Here is a 12,658-nt window from a genome sequence, read left to right as displayed (position 1 = left end):
AATTCAGTAAAGTTGCAGGATACAAAATGGATGTATAAAAATCAATAGCATTTATATATGCAGTAATGAACAATCTGACAAAGAAATCAAAAATGCAATTGCCTTCAAAATAGCTACCAAGAATATAAAATACCTAGTATTCAATTCAACAAAAGAAGTAATATATCTATACAAGGAAAGCTATAAAACCCTGATAAAAAAAAAATACGCACATACCTAGATACCTGATGAAAGAAATAGGATGCAAAAAAAGGATATTCCCTGCTCATTAATTGGAAAAATTAATATTGTTAAAATGACACTACTAGCCAAAGCAATGTACAGGATTCAATGCAATCTCTCTCAAAATACCAATAACAGTTTTCACAGAAACAGAAAAAAAATTCTAAAATTTATGTGGAACCGCAAAAGACCCTGAATAGCTAAAGCAATCCTGAGGTAAAAGAACAAAGCTAGAGGCATCATGCTACCTGACTTCAAAATTTACTAGAAAGCTATAGTAACTAAAGCAGCCTGGTACTGGCATAAAAAGACACATTGACCAATGGAACAGAGTGGAGTACCCAGATACAAATCCACACATTTATAGCCAACTCATCTTCAACAAAAGAGCCAAGAATATACAATGGAGAAAGGACAGTCTCTTCAATAAATGGTGCTGGGAAAACTGGAACACTATATGCAGAAGAATGAAAATAGACCCCTACCTCTCACCATACACAAAAATCAAATCAAAATGAATTAAATACTTAAATCTAAGACTTGAACCTATGAAAACTATAAGAAGAAAACATAGGAAATGCTCCAGGACATTGGTCTGGGCAAAGACTTTTTGTGTAAGACCTCAAAAGCACAGGTAACCTAAGCAAAAGTGGGCAAATAGGATTACCTCAAACTAAAAAGCCTGCACAGCAAAGAAAACAACAAAGTGAAGAGACAACCCATAGAATGGAAGAAAATATTTGCAAACCATGCATCTGACAAGCGATTAATAGCCAGAATATATAAGGAGCTCAAACAAATCAATAGCAAAAAACCCCAAATAATCCAATGTAAAAAATGGGCACAAATCCAAACAGATATTTCTCAAAATAAGACATACAAATGGCCAATGGGTAAACAAAAAGTGCTATCACTAATCATCAGAGAAATGCAAATCAAAACCACAAGGAGGTATCATCTCACCCCAATTAAAGTGGCTTTTACCAAAAAGGCAGGCAATAACGGATGCTGACAAGGATGTGAACAAAGGGGAACATTCGTACATTGTTGATGGGAATATATATTATTAGAGCCACTATAAAGGCTCCTTGAAAAACTAAAAGTAGAGCTACCATATGATCCAACAATTCCAGTTCTGGGTTTATATCCAAAAGAAACTATATTAATATATCAAAGATATATCTGTACTACCATGTTTATTGCTGTACTGTTCATAATAACCAAAATATGTAAGTAATCTAAATGCCTATCAATAGGTGAATGGATAAAGAAAATGTGGTATATATACACAATAGAATAGCGTTCATCCATAAAAAACAATGAAATCCTGTCATTTTTAGCAGCATGAATAGAACTGAAGGCTATTATGTTAAGTGAAACGAGCCAAGTACAGAAAGACAAATATCACATGTTCTCACTTATATGTGGGAGCTAAAACAGTGAATCTCATAAAGATAGTAGATTGGTGGTTATCCCAGGAAAGGTAGAGGATGTGGGTAAGGAAGAGAAGTTGATTAAGTGGATACAAAGATACACTTTACTAGAAGAATTAAGACCTAGTGTTTGATGAATCAGTAGGATGACTATAGTTTAAAATATCCTATTGTACATTTCAAAATAGCTAGAAGAGAATAATTTTAATGTTTCTAGCATTTTTAAAAAGTCAAATAGTTAAGATGATAGATAAATCCCGAGTACTCTGATTTGATTTTTACAAATTATATGAATGTATTAAACTATCACATATACCCTGAAACAATGTACATCTATTATGCATCAGCGAAAATTGTTTAAAAGAAACATAGATAAGATTGTTTATTCATTACTTCTCCCACCAGCATTGGCTATCCTGGGTTCAAATTTTACCTCTTTCAGTTACTGCTTGGGTAGTCTTGGGCAAGCCACTTAACCCCTCTGTGCCTCAGTTTCTTCTTCTACAATGTAAGGGCACTAATGGCATCATACTCATGGGGTTTCACAGATTCAGTGGATAAAGATATAAAAAATGCTTAGAACAGTGCCTACTATATAATAAACGTTACGTACTGTTGCCTGTCATTGTTAAACACTGAAGATTGGTGATAGGTAGCCTCACCTATACTGCACTCAGTACAGCTGGGTTTGGCTAGAGAAAAGACAAGCATTGTTATTGGTGAACAATGAAGATCAGGGCTTCTCTACAATAAAGCAACCAGAGATCCACAAGGACTTTTATCCTGGACCCTGAAAAATGAAAGAGTCATGCCTCGGAAACTGCAAAAGCCAATTCCTAATCCAATTAATGTAATGGTGTTGTTCTCTCTCTTCTCTCTCCCCTCTCTCTCATTTTACAGGTATACACTTTATTTGACAATAACAACTTTCTTTTTCCCTCTACCCTTGATTTTGGTGTGCTATATTTTAATTTTATGCTATACTTGGGAGATGTATCAACAGAATAAGGATGCCAGATGGTAAGTGTTTGCCATATTTTGCTTTATTTGTTAAAAGAACAGTTTATATAGTCTAAGACATCTACAATAGAAACTTAGGCAACAGTGACTTGAAACATACCACACTTAAACATGTCGACATTGATATATGTCTATAGAAAGAACTTTCGGAAAATAAGGCATGTACTAAATGAACTGCTTAAGAATCTCTCAGTGACAAATGTTAAAAATCACTGATGTAATGGTTTCATTAAAATGCATACAGAACTCAAGATTCTATTTAAAGAATAATTTTATTTTTGTTATTAACAGTTATTTAACTGTTTTCATTGCACATTTTGCAGAGTTGCATGCGTATGTAAATATCTTAAATGTTATGTGCAACCTTTTAATTTTTGTGTTTCAATTTTTTAATTTAGAGGAGAAAAGTCTCATTAATATTTGAATTTTAAAAGATGGGTTTTGTTAATATTAAAAGATTATTTAGGAGCAAATAAAACCAAAGACTTAACCTAAAGTCAATAAACTTGAGAAGAACCTGTGAAGATACTTGTCTCTAAAACTGCATAAATAAATCTAAATTATTTTCACCTTGCAATTGTGTATTCCACAATCTACTTGTTCAAATAAATAAGTCAGTAATTATATAACCTGTTGGGTAAAAACACACTTACATTCATTAAACATTATATTGTAAATATATTTTTGTGTTTCTCTTGGAAAGGCAAGTTTGCTGGGTTTCCCTGCACACTACAAATTTACAAATTTTACAAATTTTTTGTTTAAAAAAATGTGAACAATTTAACCACCATTCCTCAAAAATTGTGGCAAACCCTTGAACCAAAGGTTTGTAAGTAGACTGTTGGCTCACAACTTTTTTTTTTACCACCTAGTTACTTGGAATTCTTTGAAAGTCTTACACTTGTAAAGTATGGTCCATTTGGGAAGAAAAAGGAAGTAGCCACAGTTACAGAAAAAAAACATAGCTTATAAATGTATCCCAGGGAGCTGAGTTGGTGAGAAGGTTAAAGTGAAATCATATGGAATATTAAAGATACCAACAGCTGGAGAGAATGCTTGAGCCTTTTTAAAACAGTTCTCCAAATCAGATCATTTTGCTCCTGACATTTTTCTCAGAAATGCTAAAGAGGATCTTATGAAACAAATCTCATACACGTCAAAATGCAAGAAATTGGAGGAATGATAGGGCCTACTCTGATAAACTGCAGGAGAATCAAATGATTTTTAGCTCCCATGCTTTTAAAATTATTTCCAAGTTTTGTTCATCTGTTACCCTCATGTCCCAGGGAAATTTTCATTAAATGCCTAAATATGACATAACATGATTAAATGTATGAGTTTTAAAATATGTTTTATTTTAAAATAATTTGTATTTCTTAAAAAGTTGATAGTAAAAATATAGTATAGATAATACAGAGATAGTATAGAGGTTTCCCAACTACCCCTCACTCAGTTTTCCCATAATTAACATCTTACATTACCTAAGACATTTGTCAAAACAAAGAAAATTTCTGTACATTACTGTTAACTAAATTCCATTCTTTATTGGACTTCACTAGTTTTTCCATTAAAGTCCTAAATCTATTCCAGATTCAATCCAGAATAGCACATTGCATTTAGTTATCACGTCTTCCCAGTATCCTCTGATTTGTGAATTTCTCACTCTTTCCTTATTTTTCATGACCTTCGTAGTCTTGAGCACTGGCCAGGTATCCTGTAGAATGTTCCCAATCTGGGTTTGTCTGATATTGTATCATTACTCAACTGTACTTACATGTTTTTATTTTAAAAAATCAACTCTTCTCATCACAGCATATCAGGGGTCACATGATGGCTACATTACATCACTGTTGATTCTAGCCTTGATTACCTGGTTAAGGTGGTGTTTGCTAAGTTTCTCCACCATGAAACTGTTTATCCCTTTCACTATTCTATTCTTTGGAAATGAGTTACTAAACATAGCCTACCTTCAAGGGGGAAGCAGGAAGGTGGGAATTAAGCTCCATCTTCTGAAAGGGGAGTATCTATATAAGAATCCCCATATTATTTGGAATTATTCTGTAAAGAAGGTCTGGCTCTTCTCTCCTCATTTTATTCAATATTATTTGTATTACTATAGACTGATATAGTTATTTCATACATTGAGTCATAATTTAATACTTTGTTATTTATTTGGTCTTTCAAAATGTTCCAACTTTGGACCTTACATGCCAGGAGAGAGTGGCATAACGTATTTAAACACTGAAGGAAAAAAAAGTATACCCTAGAGTAGCATATCCAGCAAAAATACCCTTCAAACATGAAGGAGAAATAAAGACTTTCCCAGATGAACTAAAGCTGAGGAATTTCATGAACACGAGACCTATTTTACAATAAATTCTAAAGGGAGTACTCCAATCAGAAAGAAAAGGACATTAATGAGCAATAAGTAATCACTTGAAGGTACAAAACTCACTGGTAATAGTAAGTACCAAGAAAAACATAGAATATTATAACAATGTAACTGTGATATGTAAACCACTCTTGCCGTAAGTTGAAAGACTAAACAATGAACCAATCAAAAATAATAACTACAACAACTTTTTAAGACATAGATAATGCAATAAGATATAAATTTAAACAATAAAAAGTTAAAAATTGGGGAGACAAAGTTAAGGTGTAGAATTTTTACTAGTTTTCTTTTTGCTTGTTTATGCAGTGTTAAGTTGTTATCAGGTTAAAATAATGGCTTATAAGATAGTGTTTGTAAGATTTATGGCAACCTCAACTCAGAAAACATACAGTGGATAAACAAAAAATAAAAAGCAAGAAACTAAATCGTATTACCAAGAAAATCATCTTCACTAAAGGAAGACAGGAAGGAAAGAAAAAAGGAAGGGAACACCACAAAACAACCAGAAAACAAATTTTTAAATGGCAGGAGTAAGTCCTTACTCATCAATAACAACATTGAATGTAAATGGACTAAACTCTTTAATCAAAAGACAAAGACTGGCTGACTGAGTGAAAAAACAAGACCTGTTGATCTATTGCCTTCAAGAAACACACTTCAACTATAAAGACAGACATAGACTGAAAAAAAAAGGAATGGAAAAAGATATACCATACCAATGGAAACCAAAAAAAGCAGGAGTAGTCTTATCAGACAAAATAGATTTCAATCCAAAAACTTTAACAAGAGACAAGATCACCATATAATGATAAAAAGGGGTCAATTTAGCAAGAGGATATAATAATTTAAAATATATATGCACCCAACACTGGAGCATCCAGATATATAAAGCGAATATTATTAGAATTAAAGAGAGAGATAGGCCCCAATATAATAGTAGCTGGAGACTTCAATAACCTACTTTCAGCATTGAACAAATCTTCCAGCCAGAAAATCAACAAACATTGGACTTAATGTGCACTGTAGACCAAATGGATCTAATATATATTTACAGAACATTTCATCCAATGACAGCAGAATATACATTATTTTCCTTAGCATGTGGATCATTCTCAAGGATAAAGCATATGTTAGGTCACAAAACAAGTCTTTAAAAATTCGAATAATTGAAATAATACCAGACATCTTCTCTGACCACAGTGGAATAAAACTGTAAATCAATAACAAGAGGAATTTTGGAAACTATAAAAACACATGGAAATTACAAAATATGCTCCTGAATGACCAGTGGGTAAATGAAGAAATTAAGACAGTTGAAAAATTTCTTGAAACAAATGATAATGGAAACACAACATACCAAAACCTATGGGATACAGCAAAGCAGTACTAAATGGGAATTTTATAGCTCTAAGTGCCTACATCAAAAAAGATGAAAAATGTCAAACAGTCTAATAATGTACCTTAAAGAACTAGAAAAGGAAGAGCAAACCAAACCCAAAATTGGTAGAAGGAAAGAAACAATAAAGATCACAGCAAAAATGAATGAAATTAAAATGAAGAAAACAATACAAGAGATCAATGAAACGAAAATCTGGTTTTTTTTGAAAGTTAAACAAAATTGACAAACCTTATAGTCTGACTAACTGAGAAAAAAGAGAGAAAGTCTAAATAAATAAATTCAGAAATGGAAAAGTAGACATTACAACTGATACTGCAGAAATTCAAAGGATAATTAGAGGCTACCATGAGCAACTATATGCCATTAAATTGGAAAATCCAGAAGAAATGGACAAATTCCTATACATATATAACCTACCAAGATTGAACCAGGAAGAAATCCAAAATCTGAACAGATCACTGACAAGTAATGAGATCAAAGCCATAATAAAAAGTCTCCCAAGAAACAAAAACCCAGGACCCAATGGCTTCACTGAATCCTACCAAACATTTAAAGAACTGATACAAATTCTACTCAAATTATCCTGAAATATGGAAGAGCATGGAATAATTCCAAACTCATTCTACAACACCAGTATTACTGTGATACCAAAATCAGACAGACACAACAAAAAAGAAAACTACAGGCAAATCTCTCTGATAAATATTCATGCAAAAATTCACAACAAAATATTAGCAAACCAAATTCAGCAGTATATTAGAAATCTCATTCATCATGACCAAGAGGAATTTATCCCAGGGGTGCCAGGATGATTCAACATATGTAAATCAATCAATGTAATACATCATATCAACAGAATGAAGGATAAAAATCATATGATCATTTAAATTCAATATATCAAATTGAAATATCAAATGCTGAAAATGTATGTGATAAAATTCAACATCTCTTTATGATAAAAACCTTCAAAAAACTAGGTATAGAAGGAACATACCTCAACATAATAAAAGCCATATATGACAGACCCCCAGCTAGTATCATACTAAATGAGGAAAAAACTGTAAGACTTTCCTCTAAGATTTGGAATATGACAAAGATGCTTACTTTCACCACTGTTACTCAACATAGTACTGAGGTCCTAGCTAAAGCAATCAGACAAGAGAAAGAAATAAAGGACATCCAAATTGGAAAGGAGTAAACCAAATTATCCTTGTTTACAGATGACATGATTTTATATTTGGAAAACTGTAAAGACTCCACAAAAAACAAACAAAAAAAAGATTAGAACTGATAAACAAATTCAGTAAAGTTTCAGGATACAAAATCAACATACAAAAATCAGTAACATTTCTTTATGCCAATAGTCAACAATCTGAAAAAGAAATAAAAATGTAATCCCATTTATAATAGCCACAAATAAAATTAGGTACCTAAAAACTTAACAAAGAAGTGAAAGATCTCTGTAATGAAAACTATAAAACATTGGTGAAAGAAATTGAAGAGGACACCAAAAAATGGAAAGATATTCCACATTCAGTGTTTGGAAAATCAGTACTGTTGAAATGTTCATACTACCCAAAGCAATCTACAGATTCAAAGCAATCTCTATCAAAATACCAATGATGTTCTTCACAGAAATAGAAAAAACAATTTTAAAATTTATATGAAACCACAAAAGACCCAGACCAAATATATCCTAAGCATAAAGAATAAAACTAGAGGAATCACACTACCTTACTTCGAATAATACTACAAAGCTATGGTAAGCAAAACAGCCTGGTACTGACATAAAAACAGAGACGTAGACCAGTGAAACAGAATAGAAAACCCAGAAACAAATTCACACACCTACGATGAACTCATTTTTAACAAAGGTTCCAAGAATATACACTGGGAAAAAGACAGCCTCTTCAATAAATGGTGTTGGTAAAATTGGATATCCATATGCAGAAGAATGAAACTAGAGCCCTATTTCTCATTATACACAAAAATCAAAATGGATTAAAGACTTAAATCTAAGACCTCAAACTACGAAACCACTATCAGAAAATATTGGAGAAAATCTCCAGGACATTGGTCTGGGCAAAAATTTCTTACTCCGCAGGCACAGGCAACCAAAGCAAAAATGGACAAATGGGATCACATCAAGTTGAAAAGCTTGGCTATATAAATTACCAAGATTTAGAATCAACCTAAGTGTCCATCAACAGATCAATAGATAAAGATAATGTGGTATGTATACACAATGGAGTGCTATTCAGCCATAAAAAAGAAAGAGATACTGTCATTTGCAAGAACATGGATGGAACTGAAAGTCATTATGTTATGTGAAATAAACCAGGCCAGAAAGACAAGCATCACATGTTCTCACACATTTGTGAGATCTAAAAATAAAAACAATTGTACTCATGTACATAGAGCATAGAAAGATGGTTACCAGAGGCTTGAAAGGATAGTAGGGGCCTGAGGGTGAGGTGAGGAAGGTTAATGGGTATTTAAAAATAGTTCAAAAGAATGAATAAGGCCTAGCATTTAATAGCACAACAAGATGACTATAGTCAATAATAATTACACATTTAAAAATAACTAAAACAGTGTAATTGGATTGTTTGTAATACAAAGTATAATTGCTTGAAGGGATGGATACCCGATTCTCCATGATGTGATTATTACACATTGCATGCTTGTATCAAAACATCTGATTTACTCCATAAATATATACACCTACTATGTACCCACAAAAAAATTAAAAAAAAATAACAACAAAAAATTGTTCCAGCTTTGGAAACTTTGGAAAGTTTTCAACAATAATAAAAAAGAATATATCATAATGCACTAAGTAGGAATATAATAATGAGGTTCATATTTCACTGCAAAGCCATTATGAACTGTCCAAAAGATTCTAGGAACACATTGCCCCATGATTTCTATGGTTGTTTATACCCTGTCTATCTGAATGTTTCCTTTGCAGTTGCAATCCCAGCGTACCAAAACAGAGAGTGATGAAGTTGACAAAGATGGTGCTGGTGCTGGTGGCAGTCTTTATCCTAAGTGCTGCCCCTTATCATGTGATACAACTGGTGAACTTACAGATGGAACAGCCCACACTGGCCTTCTATGTGGGTTATTACCTCTCCATCTGTCTCAGCTATGCCAGCAGCAGCATTAACCCTTTTCTCTACATCCTGCTGAGTGGAAATTTCCAGAAACGTCTGCCTCAAATCCAAAGGAGAGTGACTGACAAGGAAATCAAAAATATGGGAAACACTCTGAAATCACACTTTTAGGAAAGTACATGGATCACCATGAGTCTAGACATGATTATCTTACTGGTATTATTAGAAAGGGCAGGTGTACCGATATGTTTATGCCCATTTTTCTTGTGTACTTGTGACTCTTAGCAGCATGGAACAGAAGTGTAACCATGCAAATGCAATGAGTTTAATATGCTAACTTTAGCAAGATGTAAAATATTAATCTATATTGTGGGTAGGGAATGGGATAGTCTAAGATACCCAAGCTTCATGATGGCATATATTATTCCAGCATGTTATAAACTAGTCACTAATGCAAATGGCCATCCATGACCATTGACTCAAAACTCACCGAGGAACCTGACCTTGCCCTCCACACTGTGGCCTCACTGTAACAGTTTCCTCAAGGTTCCTAGGAGGGTATCACCTCACAGTGAAGTCTGAAATTTGGCTATTTTTAATCTACAAATATGTTGGTTTTATATGGTCCAATCTAATACCTTCAACAACTAAGCCCTACCTTTCAGATAACAGTTACCATTTATTGCACACATGCAATGTGTAAGATTACATGTAACAAACCTATGAAATAAGTATTATTACCTTTGTTTACTAAGGCTCAGGAAGGAGATATGCTAGGCCTAATGCTGCAACAGCTATCTAAGAGCCAGGCTAATAATGTTCAGCTCTGCCTGTTTCTTTTCTACTGCACCACCTTGGCAACCTTTACTTATTATACTGGAGAACTCAGTAACTTGGAGTTTCTTTTGCTTTCTCCTATAGCCCTGCAAGGGGAGAACTAAAGTCTGATAGAAACGAGTTGATGTTTAAGCATCCTTTTGGATTACCTTTGTTCTCACACCTGCAAACTGTAGAAACTGGTATCTACACTTTAATAATAATACCTTACTTCTGGACTTTAAGCTTCATTAAGAAACATTCCTGGCTGGGCTCAGTGGCTCATGCCTGTAATCCTAGCACTTCGGGAGGTGGAGGCGGGTGGATCACAAGGTCGGGAGTTCAAGACCAGTCTGGCCAACATAGTGAGATCCTGTATCTACTAAAAATACAAAAAAATTAACCGAGCATGGTGGTGCGTGCCTGTAGTCCCAGCTACTCAGGAGGCTGAGGCAGGAGAATCGCTTGAATCCAGGAGGTGGAGGTTACAGTGAGCCAAGATCACGCCACTGCACTCCAGCTTGGGCAACAGAGTGAGACTTCATCTCAAAAAACAAACAAACAAACAAAAACCAAGAAACATTCCCTTTAGGTTACAGTATACATGTTTGTTCTAAGGTACAAAAAGTAATTAGCCCTTAAATTTTCATAGGTATTCATTATATCTATATTTTCCTCTTTAGACTTACATATAGTTAGGCAAGCAAACAATGCATTTAATGCCTGGGTTCTACACTAAGACAAATATCGTTATTTTGTTTGTGGATAAAGTCTGTAAACCCACCTTCTTCATCTAAATACATTAAATTTGTTTACTCCATAAACATCTGAAACCAATTTTCAATCAGCCCTTTTTAGAAAAAGACTTAACCATTTTTATATCTGATCTCCATTTTTATATCTCAATTGTGTTTGGATAAACTTGTATTTGAATCAACCCAGACGTGATTTTTAACCCTATTTATTTTACTCTAGAATTTTTAGGCACAATTTCAGAACTGGATAGTATCTAAATGCATATCTGGATGAATGGCTCCGTAAACAACATGAGAACTACACATCTGAAACATTTTATTTCCATAGCTGAGGTCTAGAGACCTACATACGCAGCTGGATGCTCCTGTAAAACGTCAATGAGAAGCTGTGTCATGGCCACAATTTCAGGGGTCTTCATTCTCACTTTTCTAAGGTGCAACAGCTCAGACTCAGTGAATAATACTGACTTCTGAAAACCCAGCACAATGGGTCAGAAATATCTTATTATGTGATAATTGAAGAGCAATTGTTTACTTTCATTGTCTTTTTTAATACAGAAAAATATTATGATTTTAAAGACTCAGTTTTAAACCACAGACCTTTTTCTAGTAGCATTCCCAATAGTCCTCAAACAATTGGTCAGTGAATTATTTTAAATTATATTTACTAAGAGTCATAAGGAGCTTTAGTTTAATCAAAGTAGAAAATAAAAAGGGTGACTAATAAATTTATCTTTGTCCCTTTATATAGCCTTTCTATGCATAAGCATATTTATATGCAGATTTACAGAGGTGGTTTGATAGAGACTCTTTATGTGTTTTATATGTTTGGCCATGATATGTATACAGGTTTACTTTCAAATGAAGTTAATAGTGATAGTTGGGTATTTGTCACTCAGTCAAATAATAATTGTATCCTTATTCTATTCTTATTCAATTGTAGGTGCCTCGTTTAAACTTTGATCATCAATTAATAAAAATGAATGAGTAAGAATTGCTTGTATATTAATTTACCTCTGGCTTGTAGCTTCTACTTTTAAGATTTTCTATAAGGGATTTTATATTCTCTTAATGGAAATAGTTTCTCCTGAACAAAGACCAAATGTTTCAGAATTAGTAAAATGTATCTTAAATATGGCCAGTAGTTTGAAGGCACTCGTTATCATACCAAATTGTCAGAAACCTAGACTCTTGTATTATGTCCCAGAAATTACTGCTTTTGTGGGTTATAATGTCACAGGCTCATGGAACCTTGAATCTGAAAGATACTTTAGAGACTATCAAGTGTTAAAGGTGAGAAAAATGAGCCACAATTAAACCAAATTATTTTTAACACAGTTCATTGTGTGTCTAGAGACCTACACCTAAAAAGCAGCTACAAACCAGCCCTGAGTCCTTTCTACCAAACCATAGTCCCTGTGGAACACTGATACAGTTGATAATAGCTATAACAAATACTTAAAAGTTTACTGAGTAAATCAAGATTGTATAATTATTATAATTAT

At 33.4% G+C, this 12,658-nt stretch overlaps 1 protein-coding gene across 1 annotated transcript in view; it reads left to right on the top strand.

The window, feature by feature from the left end:
- The window catches only part of MCHR2 (melanin concentrating hormone receptor 2), a 65,661-nt gene extending 55,740 nt beyond the window's left edge, over nt 1–9,921 (top strand). Inside the window, exons 5-6 of the mRNA XM_050786254.1 lie at nt 2,556–2,675; nt 9,438–9,921. Coding sequence (XP_050642211.1) covers nt 2,556–2,675; nt 9,438–9,753 — 436 coding nt within the window. The 3' untranslated portion in view covers nt 9,754–9,921. The remainder of the gene's footprint in view (nt 1–2,555; nt 2,676–9,437) is intronic.
- The last annotated feature ends 2,737 nt before the right edge of the window (nt 9,922–12,658 follow it).

Source organism: Macaca thibetana, chromosome 4, assembly GCF_024542745.1.
Source record: "Macaca thibetana thibetana isolate TM-01 chromosome 4, ASM2454274v1, whole genome shotgun sequence".
NCBI lineage: Eukaryota > Metazoa > Chordata > Mammalia > Primates > Cercopithecidae > Macaca > Macaca thibetana.
This window is presented reverse-complemented; position numbering and strand designations above follow the sequence as displayed.